Consider the following 25,618-nt stretch of genomic DNA (forward strand, 5'->3'; position numbering starts at 1 on the left):
CTATCTTGGAAATCATAGTTTCCTTTCTCGCTTCTTTTAGAAAGCTGTAGTACCTTTTTTAAACACGGCCTAAGGCTCCTTGTAAATAAATTTTTCATAACTAGCTTAAATCTTAAAACATTTTAAGTCTCTTTGGAAATAATTAGTCCCTATATACTTTTTAAGAAAAGAACTTCAACTCAACTCTTTACTTAGCTTGAAACTTGTGTCTTAAAACAAAGTTAAAATATTTAAATAAAACTTTTGAGAACCTCTAAGAACTTTATTTTGACTTACTTTTAAACTTTTTACGTGACTTTAAACTTCCTTGACTTTGATCTTTACATTCTTTGAATTGAATTATGGATTCAAGGTCATGATTTGAGTTCATTAATGATTTCTAGGTGCTTAGAAATTATTTAAAGTAATTAGAATCATCGGAATATGTTAATGTACGTAGGAACGACTTACGATGGCTAAACTACAAAAAATGGGTGAAAAATGTTGATCCGGGAAAACTGGTGACGCTCTGCAGCAGTCTTAGTTAACTAAGGCCTGCCTCTGGCACACTGGTGGCGCGGCGCACGAGGGCCCAGTTGAATGATGCCACTTTGTGGTGCACTGCAGGCGCGAAGCGCATGTCTTGCCCAGGTGCGTGTGACATATTTTTCAAATATTTTTCTAATCCTAAAATGCCTAAACCTCCATAGTTCAATTTCCAAACCCTTAGTTTCATCAATCCTATCAATACCCAACAGATCTAACTCAAAAACAACCTAAAAAACTACTAAATAGCATATGTGGGTATTCAATCAATTCAACAAATGATACTCGACAAGATTGATAAATAACTCATTTATATCATGTAAACAACTCCAAAAGTACAGAACTGAAGCAAGATTGGTGTGTGGATGAATTAATCCAACACAAAAGATCTCATTTACCTTAAAATGGATGACCCTGACGAAGTCCACAAGAATCCCAGGGCGGTCTTGGCGAAATCTTAATCTTTCTCCCTTCCTCCTTTTTTTCTTCTCTTTTCTCCCAAGTCCTAATCGTGAAAAACTTTTCTAATCTGAACTAGAACTTGTTTTTTAAACCAATTGAACCCTTAAAACAAATTAGGCAATAAATGGGTAAAATTACAAGTTTGGCCTTCCAAAAATCTGGATTTGATTTTCTTAATTCAACAGTCCAACTGCTTAAAGGCGTAGCTCCCTCATACGATATTGAAATTTCACAAACTCAACGTCGTTGGAAAGATCTCTTCATGGGCTTTCCAACAATAACAAGAACTAACTCTAAATCATCCTGACCTAGATGTTATGGCCCTATGAAAATGTCCCAAACTCAATTTTTTGGAAAAACATAGGAAATTTTCTATATTTTCCCTTTTATTGCAAAGAGATAAATTTTAATTTCTTAACTTATTCTTCGCTATAATAAGTTACGAGATGTTACAGATGGAAGCCAACTAATATCAGTTCATTGATGTACAAGTATGCGAGTTGGAATGCTAACAACACATAAGCTTGAAAAGGAGTAAGAATGAACACGTACGTTGACTCTACTCAACTTATAAATAACTAACTCATTTCCTTATAAAAAAGTAAACGATATATAAAAAAAGCTATCTGAAAAACATGCTATAAATTTTTAAATGTATACAAAGATACAATTAAGCTTGTATATATGTAAAATACAAGTAAACTGATGTATATAAGAATACAATAACTTCTATAGGATTTTCTCTAACCGACAACTATCACTTAAGAGCTACAGTGGTGATACAACGATCTACCACACGCTGCCAGGGCATCCTGTAGTTGGCCAGAGGTATTAGACTTGAACTTCCTAATGGATCAACTAGTCTAATGTGGAAACGGTTCATCTAAAAATTATTATTCCTTTTTTACCCATGGTGGCTACATGTCTTATGGGAGATGTTACTTGTCTGAATTCTCCCTCATATAAGTGGTTAATACTACTCCCAAAAATATAGTTGCTCTTATGTTTTATAAACATACTCATTCTGTGGTTTGAGATTATTTGTCACAAATACTTATCTCAAAGGCCATATTGGAAATCTTAATTTCCCTGCTTGCTTCTTTTAGAAGTTGTAGTTCTTTTATGAAAACTCGCCCTAAGGCCCCTTGGAAATCAAAGTTTCCTTAGTTTTTTACTTGTGAAAAACATTTTAAGTCTCCTTGAGAATACTTCGTCCCAATATACCCTTGAAGAAAAGAACTTCAACTTAAATCTCTACTTCGCTTGAAACTTGAGTCTTAAAACAAAGTTAAAATGTTTAACTAAGACTCTTGAAATCCTTTAAGAACTTTACTTCTTAACTTTAGACTTGACTTTTTAACTTCATTGACTTTGATCTTATTTTTCCTTGAATTGAGTTATAGATTCAAGGATATGGTTTGTGTTCTCTAATTATTTTTAGGTGTTTAGAAATCATTTGAAGCAATTAAAATAAATAGAAGGTTTTAATGTACCTTGGAAGGACTTACGAGGGCTAAATTACAAAAATAGGGTAAAAACGCTAGTTGGGCGCATTTTCGTCTCGCCGTGCTAGGCCTCTTTGTAAGAGGCCCCATCCTGGCGCAGTGCAGGCGTGCCGCCCGAGGCCTCCTGGCGTAGGTGGGGCGCGCCTCGCCATGTACTTCCCAAGTATGGTTGACAAACTTCTCTCTTCGTCTTCTAATCCTATTTCTCCTAAATCTCCATAGTTCAATTCCCAAACCTTTAGTATCAACAATACTATCATTACCCAATCCATTTAACTGAAAAAATAAAACTTAAAACTACTAATCAATATCAATGGGTATTTAATCAACTGAACAGAAAAGGATTTGACATGATTTATCAAGAACTCACTTTTAATCATGTAAACAACTCCAAAACTTTAGAAATGAAGCAAGATTGGTGTGTGGATGAATTAATCCAACACGAAAGATCTAACATACCATAATAGAGATCACCCCCGATGAATTCCAATACAATCTCTTTGTGCTCTTTGTGAAATCTTTATCTTTCTCCCTTCTTCTTCTTTTCTTCTCTATTCTCCCAAGCCTATGCGCGAATTGATTTTTTAAAACTAACTTAAGGCTTTTTTTCACCACAATTAAGCTCTTAAAATGAATTAGGAAATAGTTTTGTGAAAAGACTAGTTTGCCCTTATTAAATCCGGAATGGGATTTTCCATTCTTCAAGAATCCAACTTTCGAAAGGCGTGTCTTCCTCATACGATGTTGAAATTGCGCAAACTCGACGTTGTTGGAAAGGTCTTTCCAACAATGTAAATAGTTGACTCTAACTCATCCTTATCTCGGAGTTATGACCATTTGAAAATGATAAATTTTCCAAATCTTTCCAAGAGTGATAAATTTTGTTTCTTAGTTCATTCTTAGAAATTTAATATTACGAGACGTTACACCATGTTTATGTCAAAAATGGCAATCCAATGAAATACTATGCAGAAACATGGCAATCGGATCCAAAAATATGTCAGAACATGGCAATCCGATCCAAAGTTTTGTCTGTACGTGGTAGTCTAATATAAGTTACTTATGCCGATATGTGGAAACCGTGGAAACCGATCCCAAACAAACAACACAATCACAATCACAAGTATATCATCAAGATCATACATTTACAACATGATTTTATAGCAACATAATTAATCTATGTCATTTTCAACAAGTGTGATATTTATTGCAACATTCATACGTATACAAGTATCACAACGAATCAAGAACATGCATACATCACACAGATATAGAATCACAACCATGACCTACCTCGAAACAAGCTTGAAACCCTAAGAAACTTGATACTTTCCTTTTCAGATTCATTTCGCTTGTTCTTGGTCGAAAAAAAATCAGACTAACATGGGAATCCACAAACAATCCTTAATTACTTGAAATTATAACAATTCTATGAACCCTAGATCAAACCCATGATCCCAACTAACAAATTAAAGATTGTCTCCCCCATAGAATCTATAACAAAACCCTTCCCAATCATTATTCATCCATTCTATTATGTTCTACGGTTCGAAATTTTGTTTGCTCTGAAACGCAAAATATTACAAATAGCCTCAAGAATGGTGAAAAATGAGTATAAATCTCCTAGGGTCGTTACACAACTCTAAAGTCAAAAAGTTTCAAAGAAGGTCGTGTAGGGATTTATTAACGACATAGAGTTGTGTCTGGCCCACCACAGCGGCCCTCTTCCGGTTGTAGCAGCGGCACCAGAGCGGCTATAGTGCCTGCAAAAGCGGAACTTTTGAACGAATGACCACTTCATCTTTCATCTTTGATTTTTTTTCTGTCTAACCTTCCATAGAACCCAAATTCCATAGCAGCCCCTCCAAAGCGACAAAACTCCCACCACAACAGCACAAACTAAAGCAGAGATCTTTTTAAAGGATTCCTAAATACCTTTTATACAACACATCTCTAAACCACAACACTCAAAAAATACATTTTACTTTAAATTCGATTCTCGAAGATCTACTCACTAAAATTCAATTACTTAAAGTTGTATGAGTTCATTAACAAATTATCTAACTAATCATGTAATCATAATCATATATGGTACCCCCGATTGCTACAAGATTTCTTTACACTTTATTGACTTCGATCTCCTCCAAATCTTAACAACGTTGGGGAAATCTAAATATTACTAAAAAGTTTTTTCAACTCCAATTTTACCCTGTTGGCATTTCTATAATGACGGGAATAGGTCATTACAGAAATCGCCGAAATCAAAAGATCAAATTTTAAATTACAATAAAAACAATGAAAAGAGTATTAAAAACCTCACAAACAAGATCATAAAATCATAAATACAAATTATTTATCAAAATCACCCAAACAAATAATGAACCGCCAAATAACTAATTCTCTCCGTTTTCTTGACGATTTGGAGTTGTTTTTCCAACTCTTTTAATGATGTTTACATAGACTTAGTTATAGTTTAGGGTTACATTAACTAATGGACCAAGTCATTTAGCTAACATCCCTTATGGATAGATTAGGCCAAAAATATAATTTTTTGAAAAACTTTATCAATATATATATATATATATGTACACACACACACACAGTTTGAAATTCTCTACATATTGCAAGATACATGTATCTAGAGATTTTGTCAAAATTTGATAAAGTTTCTCAAAAAAATATCTTTTGGACCTAATATACCCATAAAGGGTGCAAATGAATTGGAACATTAGTTAATATAAACCTAAACCCTATCTCAATCTATACAAAAGTCATTACAAGAGTTGGAAAAATAACTCTAAATCGTTTCGAGAACAATGAGAGCTACTTATTTGGGGGTGCATTATTTGCTTGAGTGTTGTTGATAAATAATTTGTATTTTTTCTTTCATGATCTTGAATTTGTGTTTTTTTAAATATTCTTTACATTTTTATTATTTTAATTTAAAATTTGTATCTTTTATTTTTGGGGATTTCTTTTTTTTATAAGTGATTTGAAAAAAACATTTGCCCCTGCAAATATGATCCTGATTTTAATTTTTTTGTTATCGTTCTTTCATTTAGAATTTGTCATTTTCAAGGTTTATATGATCCATGAATTTTATACATGAACTAGTATATATCATGTATCTGAATTAAAAAGATTATTTATTTATTAGCATTCTTGTGTGATCAATAAGTTTCAATATGGTTTAACATTTTTTTTTGCTCGTCACTTTTTATTTTGAATTCATTACATGACAAACTTCTTTTTTTAAATGAGTTTATTTCTATGAAATTTTATTATTTTATGTTTAATATTTTTAACAATTCGCAAAAAATGCATAATGAGTAAGATATCATATGAAAAATGGGATGTTTGTCCAGAATGCAATATGGATTTAGGTATTGCGCCATGCAGAAAATCATATATATATTACTCTCCACTTAAAATATTTGAATTGTTAGTTATTGTGACGTATATATTTTTTTAGCTTCCACCAAGTATGTTTTACGGAAAAGAATAAAAATTGTATTCATAAAGTTGAATGGATAAAGTTAAATACTTCTTTTGTCTCTTTTTATAGTGGATGAGTTACTATTTGGGGAGTCAAATAATATTTTCTTTTAACTATAGTTTTCTCCCAAAAAAATAAAATATTTTAATTCATTCACTCTACTGACTTGCAATATTTTTGGTGTAATCTTCAAATGTGTATTTTTATTTTTAAAAACATAAAAGATTTGTACATGAGCTAATTAAAACAATAATGTGTAAACAAGTTATATGTCCTTGACTAGAGAACTTATGTCACAACGAAGATAGAGGTGGAGCTATTATTTTAAATTTAAGGATTCTAAATACTAAAAGAAAAACAAATTAGCTAATTAAGTTATGGATATAATATTTATACTCCCTCCGTACTATTTTATGTTAAAGTGTTACTCTTTTTGGGGTCCAACAATTTTTTATTAAAAAATGTAGATTCATTAGATATGTTTATTTGGAGTACTTTTTGTGTAGTCTTTAAATCCATAAACATTTCGTTTTTATAAATTTAAACAATTGATATCCAAATTCATTGTTTCGAGCCTTATAATAACATATATTATAAGTAAAATTTCAAATACAAGTACAAAATTTTGAATCTAAGCTATGTTGAACCAATAGGAAGATCTGTAATTCAATTCCTTATATATATAAAAAGGAACTGAATAACAGTTCATTATAATGATTAATTTCACTGACTGATCACCAAATGTAAGGGATCAGAGACATATTCTCTAGTAAAAGAGGAGAATTAACTAAGCCTGGCCTAATAGAAAAATCCTATAAAATTGAATGCCAGGACTCTTATTCATAGAAATATCCTCACGAGCAAATCTTTGGGGTTTACCTTTTTTGAATTTTTCAATTAGTTCACGCTCAATAAAGTATCTTCTTTTACTTTGAGAATATGTATCTGGTCCCTTACACTTAGTGATCAGGCCTAAAAACTAAGCATTTTACGAAGTTATATCAATTATTTTTCACACACATTTATATAGACAATGAATGAAATTACAGTTCTGTCTACTTATTTGACAAAACCTAGAGTCAAAATCTTGTACTTGTATTTGAAAATTTTACTTATATGTTTTTCTTTATCTCGAATTATGTGAAAAGGTATGGAGTATGAAGATTAAAACATCTTAGTTTGACTAGAAATTTGCGCATAAATTCTTCAACTTTTTAAAATAAAAATGTATACATAAAAGGGTATAAATCATAATATAGAAAGAATCAAAATATTTTTCAAAAGATATTGTTTGATTCCTAAAAAATAATACTTTAACATGTAATAGGATGAACATAGTATAAATAATTATTCCATATAACATGAACCAAATGGAAAAATATAGCCAATATCAAACAACAATTGTCCTTTTATATTTTGAAAAAGAGTGGTGTGTAGATCAATTTTGAGATAACCTTAACTTGTTTTATTAAATGTGTTATTTTTCATCAGCATAGGAATAAAAAGAACTCTAATCACCATATAAATTTCGAAGAATAATCTATGGTTGCACTAGAAGTGTCTTTTTGTTCTTACAATTTAAGCCTATAGTCAACATAAGAAAGTCAAAATACGTAATTACACTATTAATTCGGGTACAATCCTTAAAACCTTTTTTTTAAAAATAATTACATATTTGAAAAATATTGTAAGTCAATATAAAGAATTGTTTTTTTTTTTGTGAAAACTTCAATCAAAGGAAAAAATTGGTCGACTCTCTAAACAATAATACCTTAACATAAAATAGGATGAAGGAACTATATAACTCTCACTGTTCTACCTTATTTGATACAATTTTCGTGTATATTTTCAAATAAAATTTACTTATTATAAGTAAAAAAAGAGATAAATTACAATATATACTAATTCAAAAAAATTTAAAAGACAATATAAAAAATCAAATGAGAGGATATACATGATTTTTTGCCAGGGGACAAAACCTAAATGAATCTATATTGCAATCTGGACAAACTTTTATTTTCTCTTCTTTTACCTTCATCATAATGCAATTCTTGCAAACTGTAAAAAATATTAAACATAAATTAATCAAATTCCATACACAAAAATTTATATACAATAATTATTTTTTGCATCAAAATATAATAAATAATTTACGAAGATAAAAAGTGAAAAGAAATAAAATAAAAAAATGTTGAACCATATTAAAAAACTCACCTCTTTTAATCATGAAATACAAAACTTATAATACATAAAAATATAGTAGTTTTAATGAATAGGGCCAAATGAAATAAATTGATCATTGTCGAGCTCCGTTTTTACAAAACAAGTTTTAGTCACGACCTAACTACTCTTTTGCGGATTTTAAATGCTTTGAAGAGTCACCATCTAACGAATTGACGTGCTCTAGGGCACTTATCTAACCTATCTAAATCAAACCAAAATCAACGAACAAGAGATCAGGGTAAGGGTTCAAATTATCTTGAGGAGAAGGTATTAGGCATCCCTCGAGGTCCACAAATGCAGATCCCGGCCGTATATCATGCAACTTATGTGGGTGGTTACTAGTAACAAGTATGGTCACTTTATTTAGTTATTTATTTTAAACATGTCAGCTACGTGAAGAATAATATTAAACAATTAATTATATTAATCAATTATGTGATACTAAGTGATAACATAATATAAAACATGACAAAAACTAAGCATATAATAAAGGGAAAGCGAGGAGACATAAATTACACAATTGAATAGTCCAGAGCAAAATTTTATTTTATTTAATAAACTACCACAAATAAATATAATTACAACAGATAAAAAAGGAAAACGGAAGGGAGGCTCTAAAAGATATTACGGATCAACGCTTGGCTTCTGTATAGAGATAGAAAAAACAGATGTTTGTCTTTTACGCCTCAAGTCTATATCATTATCTCTATATGGCTTAAACTACCCCTACGCCACCACAGCATGCATAATATTCTAAAAGGTGTCTAGAGCCCCCGTTTAATATTCCAGAGGCATTGGACTACTGTTAAGGAGGTTTTAGACTGAACGAAAAAAAATTGCTCCTAATAAGCCCCATAGACACCAAATCAATCAAATAGAACGAGCATTTGTCTCATAAATCTCACATTGACCTCTAAATTTTATTAAATATGCTTTCAAACACACATAGTTGTGAAGGTCTCATGCAAGGTTTTTGTACAAATGAAAAACGTAATTATAAAGACTAATTAAAAGTAATAAAACAATATTAACAAGCAGAATATTACGGGGGCAAAATATTTATTTAATCTAATTGTAATATGAAATAGGATAGTTTCATACCGGCAGTGATTTATTAGCTAGTTTTAAATGGCAAAACATTATTTAAAATGCATAATTTATTTATTGACCTATTTGAACAGGGCAGATGAGCATGCAGAGAAAAATTTAGCATCTTATTTTAAGTGGAAAGAATTTAAAACTAGCAGATTCACAGAAAAGGATTAATTTATTTTCAGATTGGAGGACAGTTCATTTACCAAACAAACTAGCATCCAAGAGGGAAAGATGAGTTATTAATTTTTATCTTTTACATAAAATGTCGTGGTATGGTGGCAGAAAAATTCATAATAGTAATTCAAATATTTAACATGCTAGAAAATAATTTATTTATTTTAAGTGGCCGAAAACAAATGTAATACAGAAATAGTTATGAGTGGGCATAAAATACGTTGAGAGTTATCATAATTTTCAAAATTCTTAACATTATATAATAATACCTAAGAGCATGATACTAAATGATTGAAAGTTCACACATATTTCATAATTCCTAATGCCACGATGACTAATAAATTAAGTTAACATTCTAATATTATATCCCAAAATATCCCTTAAATGAGTTAGCAAAATTAACTGATTCATCCTTAACAAGATCTATAAACAAACTAACACCAGGGAAGATTATTAAGTGAACAAAGCGTAAATATTTATGCAACATTAGGTGGTATATGCATTGAATCTAATTTTATTTATAACCAAATATTACTACATTTTTCTTTTATAGGGAACATTTATTACAACCCCTAGATATTACATAATACAAATACAAACCAATGGTTTATTTAGATGATTATTTAAGAGATAATATAATATTTTTGCATCTTCAAGTAATTTACACTTAGGCAGATTTTATAGCAATCACACCTAATAAAATAAAATAAATAAGAAACAATTAGCACGTAATTTCCCCTTCCCTTTGAACGATCCTAAAATATTTCATATATAATAGAGATTTAGAGTTATACGCATATAACAAGAAAAAATAAAGAACAAATGAACAAAATATACAACATTAAAATGAGCAATATAACTCTGTCAGAAACTCTCTTCTAGGAGACTCTTCTACATTTTGAACTCTAAGTTCATAACATGCTAGAAGGGATAATGTAACACATATATATAATGAAAAAATAGCCATAACATAATCAATCAACTAATATACCCGAACACACCAAAACCGATTAGAGATCCCTCTTAGAGTTCACAATAATTTTGTTTTGATTCTTTTGTTTAGAGCAGAGAGAGTTTTTGGTAATTGTTAAGTGTAAGCCTCAAAGTCTTTTTCTGTTGGTTAAGCCTATCCTAATGAGAATGACGACATATCTTTATATAGTGGAGAAGAGGGCATCTAATATATGGCAAGAAAACATTTAGGATCAACAACATATTATTTCCTAATTTACAAAAAAACCAAATCAGTAAAATTATTTTAAATAATTTTTGGCTCAATCAAATATAGTTTTACGAAAATATAACAAGTGAGAATCGATTAAATTTTAACTAAGATAATTATTATCAATTAACATTAATAAATAAATTAATAAACAAAATTTACCTTACCCAAGAGACACGAGATCTGTCCAGATTAGCACAATACAATAAAAATCACCTTAGTATCAATTAATCAATTTCGAACAACAGTATAATAATTATATTAAAGGAAGAAAACACAAATCAACAAGCATATATTTAAACATTCTTAAAATTATATATTCACAACAAGAAAAGTGAAATATGTCGAAGATTAATCTAAACTCAAGTAGGAATCCCCATTATCATACAAAATTATTCCAACTACTACAAGTAAATTACATCAATTAAAGGGATTAAATGAAATTATTGGAGGTAATAAAGAATAGGGACATCTCGCCGAAGCTGTTGTTCTCCTCGACTCGCTGTTGTCCATTATCAGAAAGAGAGCAAAGGGAGGATAGAGGAGAATAGGCTAGGGGAGAGACCGATTAGTCGGTGAAGAGAAAAGGTGGGAGAGAGGGTGGCTAGAGAGGGAGGAGATGAAGAGTAGAAAAAGGAAATAGTGGGGTTTGGGTCTTTTGATATCAAAAAGGGAAGAAAGGATGGGTGAATCTAAGTTAATTATTAAAGAAGTGAGGGACTGAGATTTAATATCAAATGATGGATTCCCTAGATTATAAAATGCAATATCAAAATCAAATTGGGTTGGATTTGAATGACCAAAATTTCAATAAAAATTAGCTAGAATTGGAACGGAATAGTAGATATAATTGAAGTACAATTAGAATTGAATAGACTAGAATTGAAAGAAGTTAGAATAGAATAGGCTAAGATTTAAATTATTTTGAGGAAACTTAAAGAGATGATATCCAATTAAAATACAATATATGCAATAATCATATATATATATATATATATATATATATATATATATATAAAAGAGAGCCCTCAGACCACCTTGGTGGCGCCACCACAAGCAATAATTTCCTTTTAACTTTATTTTTTTTAAAAACCACGCTTCCTCTTTCATGAAAAGATGTGACTTTAGTGAAGATTGCGAGTTTTATCAAAAGTTGTGACTTATATGAAAAGATATAATTTTTATGAAGAGTTGGACTTTTATGAAAAGATGCGACTTTAATGAAGAGTTGTAACTTTATGAAAAGGTGAGATTTTAATGAAATATTGTGTATTTTCCGAAGGGATGCAACTTTTCGTAATAGGTGTAACCTTTCTAATAAGACATAATAAATTGTTGTTCACACTATATTTTTGTAACAACCCAAGGGTATACCATAGAAGTTACAGGGCGTATTCCAACTTCGGAGATCTTATACATGCCCTTAGACAACATTCATCGCATATATATATGAAAAGTAGTGTGAAATTTAAACTTTTCAAAATAATAATCGAAATCTTTATAGAATATAAGAAAGAACTAAGCCTTGTCAAAGACGTCTTAGACACATATAAAGCTTAAGGTCACAACCCTTACATCAATTGAAACAAAAACAATAGTCTATTACAAAATGTTCTACAAATTGAAACTAAAACAAAGTCATGTCCTCGAACATATAAGAACATACCAATCTTGAGAGAATGCTATATACCAAGCTTCAACATCTAAGAGAATCCTCACTTGCCACCTACACTTGTAAAAATAGAACAACATGTGAAATTAGCACATTGAATGCACTAAGTATGGTGAACATGCAAGAAAACCATGCTAAAACAGACATTTAATATAAAATATCATTATCTTTTGATAGAAACCTGATAAAACAAGTATAAGAACCATCTTAATATCAGTATTCATATATAAGAGATATTCAAGTAATCCATAAAACACAACCATAATAACTTAGAATACACATAAGCCTTTAAACCTCCTACAAAAAGTTATCATAAAATCCTACCTAAGTAAGACATGAACAGACCACCAATACAACCCCTTCACATCCACCTAAGTAATTCACAAGACTTCCCAAAGTAAGATTATTCCCTTTTCATCATTTAGACTCTCCTCCTAGAGTTACTCTAAGACTCACATAAGTAAGACATGAAGAGACCTCCCATACACACTCTTCAAGCCTACCTAAGCCATCCTCAAAGATACCCTAGATAAGAACCTTTCTATCCAGCATACTTAATTATGTCAACATTAACCATTAAGCCATTTTAGAGATAATCAAACAATTATAGGACTTCACATAATGGTATTGGAAGACAGAGGGAAATTATCTTAGCACCTTCAAGGCCTACTTGTTACATGTATAGATAGTATCCCATTTTACTACCTACAAATTGTAGAACCTATCAAATACTAGAGTGTACATCCCATTTGTTGAGATTAGGCATTAACCGAATTAGATCATACTAGCTTGGTATAGGTCCGTTTTCATAGGCACCCGCAGCCTTTGAAGGGGTTCTAGTTGCCAAAGGTAGATTTAAGACTAATCCCATATTGGCACATGGTTAAGGGATATTAAGTACTTATTTTTACTCTAGTATCATTATTAAGTAGAGATACTCCACGAACATATCCTCTCGGTGCTTTGCCTTTATTCTCATAAAGTAATTCATTTCCTAGATGTATTACAGAAGGTACCATTACTAAGTTGTACAAACTCATAATATTTTTTTCATGCATAGCTCATTCTTAACCTTCTTTTCATATTTAAGGTTCCATATAAGACTTATATAAAAGGGCACTTCTATTAGGTCTACCAATCCTAGACTTCATTCTTTCATTCATTCATACACGTATATGACAAGGGTGCCTAAGCCTTCCATGTCGAGAGATCATATTCACATAATATTAATATATCAAGTAGAAGGACCTAAGTCTACCAATTAAGACACAACATCATCATACCATCACTTAGAGGGAAAATATTCTCACCCCACACATGCACATGTACCATATAATTCTTCACATTGTTCATGTATACAAGATATAACATGATAAACCATAATTCACATAATAATGCCAGGGACTTGTTCATAACATATTTAACTCATAAACACTGCAACCATGAGTTGACCATACAAATAATTAACAATTCAATATCAATTCTATATTATACAAAGAAATTAGGTCAACTCACCCCTTCCCAAAGCGTCATCACCATTCCTTATCCTTTTCGATCAATCCACAATTAAGGAAAGATATGAAAAATTCATCTATATCGACGATAATATACACAAGATAAAGCCAACAACTCCTCTATATCGATTATCGCACAAAAATAGTATAGATATCAACATATAAGGAAATATATGAACAATTCCAACATTGATTGATACATAATTTAATAGTTGTAACACTCCGAAAATTCCATGTCTTAGACTAGAGCTTAGCCTATTGAAAAAAATGATTGATATGTTTTTTTATACCTATATTAATTTTATGAACTCAATTAGAAAAGCTTAGAGCCAAAACGACAAAGAAAGACCTTGATATCCGGACAATAGCTAATTTGAAGTAGTAGAAATCTCTATGTTTGGTGAAGGTTTGGGAGTGTAAAATGAGGTTCAAATCTTGTAAAAAGACTATAATAGGTAATATGTATTACAAAGGTTACAAATGTCCGGTAACGACTCCCCACGGACCACCCGAAGGGTCCTTGAGGAGGACCGGAACATGGGTGAGTAGGCTGCAAAAGCAGCCTGCGTGCAGCCAACACGTGGTGGCCAAAAAGTTGCCTCGCGATTCGGAGACTCTACGAGGATCTCTTTATCAACTTGGATTTTCAAAAATAAATGTGAAATTTACCCCGTGACGTGCAAGAACTTCCCAAATTCAGCTGCGTCATTTTTAAGTCGATTTAACTTCACAAAAAGACCCATTTAAGTGAGTTGTCTTTTGGGTATTTTAGGGGAAGAGTATATAATGGTTTTACGTCAGTTTTAGACCACATTCACGCACTCTAAATTCGAAATTTCAAATCCCTCTCATATCTCTCAAAAACACTCTTTTCAAACACCATTGAAGAACTATAAAAGCTTAAGGAAGAAGGCGAAGACTTCAAGATTTTCATTTAAAATTCGTGGAATATTTGTCAATAAGGTTCATTTTTGGTATTCTTTTACACAAGAGGTCATTTTAAAGATGATTTTCAAAAATTCAACAAAACGGGTTTTATTACTAACTCAAGATTTATGACTAACGATGAAAAATAACAATTTTCTATGGTTAATTAAGTATGTATTGTTGGGTAGCTGGTTTGTAATGTTTAATTTTCGTGTGAATCATTTTCCTTCTCAAAATAATGGCTTTGATTGTGTTATATCTATCATTTGATAACATGTAAACGTTTGGACGGGAACTATAGCTTGAATGAACTCTTTAATGACCCTTTTCCTTATCCATAACTTCAAATTGGTCTTGTATATAACTTGAATGGTTCGTATTAGTTATGTTATTTAGTATTTCACTTTGTTGTTGGATGATTGTTGTAAATTGAACGTAAGTTCTTGATGAACGTTCTTGGAATCAATAGGTAAGTCTTCTAAAGTCGTGAGTACTCTATTATGTTTATGTTAGCCTATAAATGATGCTGCAATGCAATTGAAGTATGTATGATGTTGCAATGTATCTATGTTGTGCTATGAATAAGTAAAATGTAGGATCATGGTAAAGATATGATAATGCAAGTTGATGATGTTTATCTTGTATGACTTGTACACTATGATTATGATATATTAATCTCACAAATGTAGGGTTGTGATGAAAGGAAATTCTCATCCTAACCCTAAAGAGCTTATGATTATGTTTCTAAAAGGAGTTAAGCTCCTGCGACTTAAGATAAGATTTATGAATAAATGATAACCTAAAGGTTGTTCAATTAGTGACTTTAGCTTCACATAGAGTGAACTAGATTTGAGAGGTGTCTCTTCCCTAGTTTGAAGGTAGGTTCACAATGACTCTCATGATATAGAGGATGCCATGTAATGTGTAACTATGGATCTCTAATATATCTCCTATTTCTTGAACTATGCTGCCACCATAGGAATACTAGCTAGTGGATCCACCTAGAATGCTATGTTCATGTTTTGGTTCTACTTTAGCCAGTAGAAAAACATCTTTTGGTGTGGTTTCATGACACCAGATGCAATGTTTACCTCACATGGTCTAATGTCGGTTAAGGCGATTGTTTCGTCAAGTAAAATGAAGGGCATGTAAATAGACATTGACTAGGGTATCTTGACGAGCCTACTTAGTATAGGTAGGGTATGGGACTCTACCTAGACATTGCACAAGTTGACTCTAAGAGAAGTCCTAGTAGATTGTTCTTATGTAATATGATAACATGAAATATATAATGATAAAGATACATGATGTTACTCTTATATGATGTTGGTTATGTTGATGAACATTTTATTGGTCCATATTAATATATGTGGTGATGACTACCTATGATATAAGTTGTATGAAGAAAATGTTTACTTATGGTCTCCTATCTTGTTTACTTGATTATGTGGGGTTATGGGTATTCACATGATCATTGCACTTGTAGGCTTGGGACGGGATCATTGGGAAGTGTCTTCTATATGATGTTATATGATCTAATGAACATGAAATGTTAATATCACTTTAGGATGATTTCTTTGGTTATGATCATGCTTTATGTTGTTGTGATCCTAATCTTGTATATGCTCTCTTGTATGTGCATTAAAGGCTTTCCAATGACTTAGCATGTTCTCTAAAGAATGGACCTTTTCATGCATGTCCTTAAATGTTTATGTGCATATACCCATACTTAGTACATGTGGCGATAACCACTTACTTTATATATTTACAAATGTAGGTTCCGGCCATTAAATATTAAGAAGGTCGATTGAAGAAGCTTGGAACTCTTTCTCCAAGTATTGGTTGGTCCTCAAATTCGGGAATACTACCATTTTGTTATTCTAGCTTATGAAGACTTTAGTTGTTTTCGGAGTACTCTTTATTACGTTTTATGTTCTTTGGATTTCATTGTAGTAGGCATATATGGAATATTGACATTTTATTGGCTAAAGTCACACTCATACTCATTATATGGTTTATATGTGAGACAAATTTTAGAATATCGTATGTATGTTATCATGTTGTTAAAAGAGAAGTCTATGTAAGCTTCTATGTAAGAGGTCTATCTATACCTTAATATATGTTAAGCATCATGTCTAGGTATATTTTCACATAGTATGCAGAAGTTTTTTAATTTTTCCGCATTTTAACTGAAGACATATCATGATGAATGCTAAGGCCTTGTTTGAGTCCGCGCTGAGGACGACGACGCCGGTCGCATCTTGGGGGTGCTCTTCGGATGTGACGATATCCCAATAAAATCTACACTTGAATTCAATAAGATTAAGTCATGATCAATTTACCCAATTTAGAGCAAACATTAGAAATTCAAGGAATACATTGGTTCATGGAAGTTTTGATCTTAAACCACCAATTAACATCAATTACTTCATAAAACATTGATTTAAACCTTTTCATGCAAGAACTCATGCTTAGAATTCGTTATAGGATTTATATGTATTTGAACATCTTTGAAAATCTTTTGGAATTGACTCCTTGAATGAAAGGAGATTCAGGGATGACAACCATATCTTAATTGAATAAATCCCATGAAAATGATGGAGAAATAAATGACGAAATCCAATACTAGCTTCATGATGTACCGTGGTTTCACTGTACTTTCAATGCATTTTGCTTAAGAATTGTGTGTGTCTAGAGTATTTTTGTAGTAGTTTTAACAAGTTTTTGGGTTTGTTTTGCAAGAAAGATGATTAGGCTGAAAACACTGAAGACAACTAAAAAATAGTAGAGAAGATGACCTACGAAGTCCATCGACAGCCCGTCGTTCAATCGACAGTCTCTAGGTGGTGACTGTCGATGTGCAGTTCAGTCTAAGGCAGAAGAGAAGGGAAAGTTAACAAAGTGTAGGACCATGGGATTAAATGACGGTTAGTCGATTGATCGACGAACCATACTGGTGAACCGTCGATTGGTTCAGAGAAGTTTCAAGTACCTGACTTCTTAAGAATCTAAGTGTGGAATGACCGAGGAGCATCTACAGACCATAGATGAGTCGACGAACCGTACGGCAGGTCCGTCGTTTCATTCAGAGAAAGTGCTCGCTAGTGAAGAAAAATAATTCTAAGTCTAAACTGACGGATGAAGTCCACACACCGTCGTCATCGATTGAAGCTGCGTCAACTGAACGAACTTTCCTTATTTTAATTTCTTTTTCATTAGGACTATGTTTAACATAAATAGGGGATTAAAACCTCGTTTTTGGGATTAGACACTCTTGGTATTATTCTATTTTGTGTTTGAGATTATTAATTGCAAACTTTTACCAATTAATTAATTTTTAGATTTGTGTTGAAGAACTGCCTGCAATTTCAAGTTAAATTTCTGGGTTTCTTCTTATTGTTAGGTAAGTTAATGAAATCTTTCTTAAAAACCATGAATTGTGATCTTGATTGCATGGGTAACTAAATCGACAACAAGGGTTGTAGGGGCCATGGATGATTAACAACATACACTTAGCATATAAGCAATTCTCAAATAGGTTCTTGCATGTATTTTTAATTCTTTGGCTTAGATGTTTTTATAACGAGTACACACATTAGAACTCGCCTTGTTGCTACTTGCCTAACCAAGAATGTACTTAATAAGAAAAGAATTATCAACATAGATTTAGTGGTATACTATATAATAGTCTAGTGTTTGATACAGAGTAATAACTAAGCCATACATCAATTATGATATCTAATATGAGGTAAAGGTAAGGGTTAGTAGCTTATACGCACATAGCCGGACCAAAGTACGGGGTAAGATTCTCAAGATGTCGGACCAAGAATTTAGAGATACATACCTTTCCACTCTACATGCAAAACACTAGGGAAGAATTGTATTTCTAGGAATACAGCGTTATGATGTGGGGAACACATATACCCTTGTTAGTCTCACAACTTCATAAAACCTCAGTCTTTACTTTTGATTACTTTACATAGAATAGTTTTAGAAACATGTTTCATAAACCGCCCCCCCCCCCTTCAATTACTTGTTATCGGAAAAACCATGCCTAAGTAGACATAATTGTGAATTGAAGTTAAGTCTAAACCATTTTCATCGTGAGATCAACCCCAACCTACTAGTTGGGTTCTCTACTTGATTACAATCGGTTATACTTCTTTAGGGATGTGTAATTTGAGCGTATCAAATTATTGCGCCGCTGCCGGGATCTTGGCTTTGAAACTAACTTTAATTACATTATTGACATTTCGTCAATGATTTCCTCATTTTACTTTTCCTTTTTGTTTTGGTTTCCTTCAAGTCTAGCTCTAGTGTAATCCAAGTACATTGAGCCGAGGAGAACCACTCAATCCATTCGATCCAGAACATAATCGCACATTAAGAAGGATGGAAAGTCAATAGATCATAGCCAGTCAGGGTGATGCAGCAGACCAACAACCTCCATTACCAGTTGAGGCACACAATCAGGCACGAGCTGACAACCAACTAATAAAGGTTGTGAGAATGGAACCTCCAGTAGCCCCACGACTTCAGGATTACTATAGGGACAATGTGAACATTGTAGATTCCAATGGACCTATTGTACTACCCCCTCTGCCACCTGGGCATACATTCGTAGTGACGAGTAGCTTGATGTAGATGCTCACCCCGAGGGGTTTATTCTCTGAGCAGCCATCAGAGGATCCACATGCCCATATAGCTAAACTGAGGTTTGTATGTAAAATTTGTGTGAGTAGACTAGACTTGAATATGTATGTGATTGGGTTGCGAGTATTACCTCTATTACTGACATGAGATGCCTCCAAATGGTTTAATAATCTACCCTACAACTTCATCGATACTTGGGATCAGTTGTGAGATGTGTTCCTTGCAAGGTATTAACCAGTGTCTAAGAAGCTCAGCCACAAGAATAAGGTGAACAACTTTGTGGCATTACCTAGAGAGTCTATGAGTAGCTCTTGGGACAGGTTTACTGCATTTGTCAGTGGCCCCAAACAACTGCAATGATGATGCCAAAAGAGTATTTCTACAAAGTTCAAGATGATAATAACAAGGCAGTGCTCGATACTATTACGGGTGGTTTGTATGGAGAATTTACATATGCTAATATTGCAGAAAAGTTGGAGAAGATTTCTCAAAATAACAAGGCTTGGACCACTAGAAAGACGGACACTAGGAGAAACACTTTTGTAGTTCAATCTACAAACAACCCAGCTGCAGATGAAATTCGTGAAGAGATGGCGCAATGAGAACTTACCTAGGGTGGGTTATGAAACATGTGAGCGGAGGTGCAAAAAAGGTAATGCGGTGATCTATTTTACCAAACCACCACCGCCAACAGACAGGTATTATTATAAAGAGGATTCTTATACAGTGAATGATCAGATGGGGTTTTTTGTAACAAATACCCAAGGGTGGATAATTTGCGCCAAGGTCAAGGAAATCAAGGTCGAAACTATGGCTACTACAATCGAGAAGGTCAATATGTCCCAGATGGGAACTACAAATGCGAAAACAACTTCAACCGACGTAACTATGGTAATACAAAAGAATGGAGTGGGCCCTATTTTCCCCCTCAAAATATGGAAGTTGCACCTAGGGACGGTGGAGGTAGTATGACACGAGTTGAAGATACGGTGAAGAAGATGATGATGAGGTTTGATGCTAGTGATGAGAATGTCAAGGAGATGAGCTAACATTGGGCAAAAGATGGATGCACATGCGATTTGGATTAAGAACCTTGAGTTACACGTGGCACAGTTGTCTACTAATGTGAACCCACGCCAACCGGGCAGTCTTCCTAGCAACACTATCCAAAATCCTATAATTTATGGGCAATATATGGCAGTCACAACTCGAGGGGGTAAGCAGACCATTGATCTACCTATGTCATATGTAGTAGAAGATGATATGAGAAAAGACGAAGATGTAGTAGAAGCTAGTGAAGAATCAGTGAACAACACGGTGAAAGAAGCAGAGGTATCTTACAAAGTGATCCCCATTACGATACCTCCACCACCATTCAATTAGATATTAGTTAAGAAGACTGTGGATTGTAAATACAAACAATTTATCACTATTTTGAAACAGTTTTCTAGCATTGTACCTTTGATGGAAGGTTTGGAGCAATTGCCAGGTTATGTTAAGTTTATGAAGGATATTGTAACAAAGAAGATATCGGTGAGTTTTGAGGATGATGACAGAATTCAACATTGTACTTCTATTGCTACAAGGTCTATTGTGCAGAAGAAGGAAGATCCTGGCGCTTTCGCTATTCCATGTACAATTGGGTTGGTACACTTTGCTAAAGCACTATGTGATCTTGGTGCAAGCATAAATCTCATGTTTATTTCCATTTATAAGAAGTTAGGCTTGGATTACCCAAAGCCCACTATGAGTCGGTTACTGATGGTCGATCGAATGGTGAAGAGTTCCATTGGTATACTCCATGATGTGCTTGTGAAAGGGGAGTCATTTATATTTTCTGCCGATTTTGTGATTCTTGACTGTGAGGTACCGGGCGTGCATTCGTTGATATGGAAAAATGGAAAAATAAGTTTAGGTTGAATAGTGAAGAAACTACATTCAACATATGTAGGTCCATGAAGCAAAGTGGTGAGCTCAAAATGGTATCTGTTATATCCTAAAAGGTTGAGAGTGTATGTGAGGTACAAATTGAAGACCAACTAGCTGTCGAGACACTAGCGACACTGATCACGAATTTTGATAGTGATGGTATTGAAGAGTATGGGTCTTTGGTGGCTTCTCTTGAACGAAAGGCATATCGGTCAAAACTACAGAAATTGGAGTTGGATATGAAGCATCACGAGTCTGCCCCTGTGAAAACATCTACTGAGGAGGCCTCAAATTTAGAGCTTAAGGCTCTACCACATCATCTAAGGTATGTGTTCTTGTGTAAAGATCACACTTTCTCAATGATTATTGCAGCAGATTTGAATGAACAACAAGTTGAGGGTTCAGTGGCGGTATTTAAGAGGTTCAAATGAGCCATCCGTTGTACTAGTTTGGATATTATTGTGATTCCCCCGGTATCTGTTCGAATAAAATCCAACTCATGCCTGATGACAAATCAAGTATTGATCACCAAAGAAGGTTGAATCCACCCGTGCAAGAGGTAGTGAAATAGGATATCATCAAGTGGTTGGATGCTGGATTCATTTATCCTATTACCATCAGTAATTGGGTCTGTCATGTTTAGCGCATAACTAAGAAGGGTGGGATGACAATGGTGCCTAATTAGAGGTAGATCTTATTCCAATGCGGCCAGTGACTAGATGGAGAGTTTGTATGGACTACCGGAAGTTGAATTATTGGACTGAATAGGACCATTTCCCCATGACCTTTATGGATCATATTTTAGACAGACTCACAGGAAAAGGGTGGTATTTCTTTTTTATGGATATTCGGGCTATATTAAAATCTCTATTGCCCCTGAGGATCAAGAAAATACCACTCTCACATCCCCTTATGGGTCATTTGCCTTCAAAAGGATGTTGTTTGGGATATGTAATGCACCGGCCACCTTTGAGCGTTGTATGATGTCGATATTCTGTGATATGGTGGAGGAAACTAATGAGGTGTTCATGGATGACTTTTCTATGGTTTGCGACTCCTTTGATCGGTGTTTGAGAAATTTGGTTGTGTTGCTCAAGAGATGTGAAATGGTAATCTTGTGTTGTATTGTGAAAAATTCCACTTTATGGTGAAGGAAGGTATAGTGGAGGTCCATCGCATCTCGCAGAAGGGGAAAGAGGTTGATCGAGTTAAAGTGGAAGTGATAGAGATGATTCCTCCACCCATCTCTGTAAAAGGTGTGAGAAGTTTACTTGGACACGCGGGCTTTTACCAGAGGTTTAAGGATTTCTCGGAAACTGTACACCCTTTGTGCAAACTGCTCGAGAAGGAACGTAAGTTCTATTTCGATGAATCCTGTCTGCAAGCATTTGGAGAGTTGAAGAAGATGTTGGTGTATGTGCCTATTTTATTTCACCGGATTGGAGTGAGCAATTTGAGGTAATGTATGATGCAAGTGGAGTTGCACTTGGTGTGGTATTGGGAAAAACAAGGGATAAAATCAATCACCTAATTTATTATGCCAGTAAAGACCTACATGAAGCTCTGAAGAACTACACAACAACTGAACAACAGATTTTATCAGTGGTGTTTTCGTTCGAAAAGCACGTTGGTTATAGTGTATACGGACGACTCCGCTTTGAGTTACTTGATGACAAGGAGGATGTGAATCAAAGGTTGATTAGATGGGTATTGTTGCAACAAGCGTTTGATTTAGAGGTGAAAGATAGAAAAGGGACTGAGAATCAAGTGGCAGACAATTTGTCTAGATTGGAGGATGAAGATATGCGGGAATTGGGAGAAAAGGCTGAAATTGATGATGCATTCCGAGATGAACCTGTATTAGAAGCCTCTCAGGATCTGATCCCATGGTTATTAGACTTTGTGAACTATCTGGTGAGTGACATGGTTCCGTCGGCCTTGACTTTCCATCAGAAGAAGAAGTTCATGCATGATGTGAAAAAGTTATTTTGCGATAAGACTTACTTATAACAGAGTTGTGCCGACGGGATTATTAATTGTTGTGTACCAGAGGTTGAGATGTTTAGTATTTTAGAGGCATGTCACTCCTCGCCTGTGTGTGAGCACCATAGTGGTATCCCAACTGGGCATAAGACTTTGCAGTGTGGTAACTATTGTCTAACCAATCACCAAGTTTCTCACGAGTTTGCCAGATCATGTGACCGGTACCAACAAGATGGAGGAATTTCAAAGAGGTAAGAACTCCCCTTAAATCCTCTTTGAGTGATTGAGTTTTTTTATGTATGGGGTATTGATTTTATGGGAACACTTGTGAGTTCTCATGGGATGAAATATATACTTGTAGTGGTCGAATGTGTGTCAAAACGGGTGGAAGCAATTATGGGAAGAGTGTCACCACGTTCTTGAAAAATAATACATTCTCTAAATTTGGCACACCTAGGGCCATTATTAGTGATGGTGTCTCTCACTTCTATAATAAATTCTTCAAAGGGATATTGGAGAAATATGTTGTTTGTCATAATGTCGCTACTCCTTACCATCCATAGATTAGCTGGAAGTTGAGGTGTCCAATCATGAGATAAAGCAAATCCAGGCGAAAATGGTGAATGCTAATAGAAAGGATTGGTCAAGGAGGCTTGATGATGCACTTTGGGCCTACTGCACTACATACAAGACACCCATAGGTATGTCTAAATACAAACTTGTATATGGGAAGACTTGTCACTTGCAGGTCGAGTTAGATCACAAGGAAATGTGGGCAATGAAGAAAATGAAGATGGATTGGACTGAAGCGGCAGAACAAAGACTCAATGGGTTGAATGAGCTTGTTGAGTTTCACCTCAAGAACTATGAAAGGTCTGTCATCTAGAAAGAGAGTATAAGGAAGTATCACGACAGAAGAATTGAAAAGTGAGTTTACAGTTGGTGATTTGGTGCTCTATTAACTCTAGTCTACGTTTTTCCAGGAAAACTCAAGGCCAAGTGAATAGGGTTATTCCTCATGACTAAAGTGTTTCCATATGGAGCGGCCAAGTTGGAGTATAAGGAGGGTGCAAAATTCATACTCAACGGGCAATGGATAAAGATCTACCTGGGGCATGGGGAGAGTGTTCATGAACTGGTTGAGGCCTATCTTCTTGATGAAGTCTGAGTAATCAAGGGTCCTGTGTCATGCAACGACATTAAATCAAGCGCTTCTTGGGAGGCAACCCAAGGTGTATCCTCTTTCCAACGATAGGTTTTGTTTTCCTTGTAGGATAGGAATAGTTGTATTTTTCTTTCATTTTGTTTTTAGTCTTATTTCATTTTTGCTTGTGTACTAGTGTTGGATACATAAAGTGTCTTAGAAAAAAAAGAATAGCCTAATGGGTCTTACACGTGTAGGGTTAAAAGCAAAAATTTGCAGAAAATGGGCTGGTGCAGTGGTCTAAAGACCCCATCGATGGGTCGTCATTCTATCGACAGACCATCGATGGTGTCCGTAGATCAAAGGTATCTTTCTTGTATTTTCTAAGTCTAGAAATAATCGATGGTCCTAGTCGACGGGGTCTCGTAAGTCCAAATCTGCCAGTGACCCGACCCGACCCGACCCGACCGATAATATTAAAAGACATAATCGTTCAAATTCATTTCCTCTTTCATTTCATTTAAAATTCATTTCCATAACCATTTCTTTTCTTTATTTTCTTCCTATATCATTTATAATCTACCTTTTCAATCCTCACATCACTCCAAAATAATAATCCTTACTTCCCATCTTTGTTAAATGCTCTGTTCTTTATTTTTCTTTGGCCGGAGATCGAGTTCGGACGTGTAGGCTACTGCTTGAATTTTCATCTCAAAACCATACCACTCCCTACTAAAGGTTCTTTGATTTTCCTTAACTTTGAGTTCTCGTTCGTAGTTTTTTTACAAAAATCCGGAAGTAGGTCTTTACCTTGGGACTAAATTAACTGAAATTGCATGCTAAAACTTCTGTAGTGATGTCCCTCGGAGTGATAGAATATGGTTGTGTAATCTATTAAGTCTATCTGACTAGTGGGTGTCTTTATCTGTCTAATTTTCAACATAGTGTTTTTATTGCGACTTAATTGGAATGCTATATTAAACTATTTCTTTCATTTGATGATCTTAATGTTAGATAGTTGATGGTGAACAATTATGAATCTAATAGAATGATTAGTATGTATGTTAAGAAATAAAAAGTTTCAAATTTTCCAC

The 25,618-nt window shown here is 33.8% G+C and overlaps 1 protein-coding gene across 1 annotated transcript; it reads left to right on the forward strand.

Moving 5' to 3' along the window:
- The first annotated feature begins 20,530 nt into the window (after positions 1-20,530).
- Positions 20,531-22,859, forward strand: LOC107020101. Its single transcript, XM_015220425.1, has 5 exons — positions 20,531-20,800; positions 20,912-21,115; positions 21,188-21,334; positions 21,472-21,807; positions 22,551-22,859. The coding sequence occupies exons 1-5, from the start codon at positions 20,531-20,533 to the stop codon at positions 22,857-22,859; spliced, it is 1,266 nt and encodes a 421-aa protein (XP_015075911.1).
- Positions 22,860-25,618: the final 2,759 nt, after the last annotated feature.

This window comes from Solanum pennellii, chromosome 1 (assembly GCF_001406875.1).
Source record: "Solanum pennellii chromosome 1, SPENNV200".
NCBI classification, from domain to species: domain Eukaryota; kingdom Viridiplantae; phylum Streptophyta; class Magnoliopsida; order Solanales; family Solanaceae; genus Solanum; species Solanum pennellii.

Excerpts from the sequence above, each read along its gene's own strand:
- LOC107020101 (XM_015220425.1), top strand. The coding sequence starts at position 20,531 with ATGGATGCACATGCGATTTGGATTAAGAACCTTGAGTTACACGTGGCA. Across the intron at positions 21,116-21,187 it reads TTCCATGTACAATTGGGTTG|TTAGGCTTGGATTACCCAAA; the intron begins GTACACTTTGCT and ends ATTTATAAGAAG. Across the intron at positions 21,335-21,471 it reads TTGTGATTCTTGACTGTGAG|GTTGAGAGTGTATGTGAGGT; the intron begins GTACCGGGCGTG and ends ATATCCTAAAAG.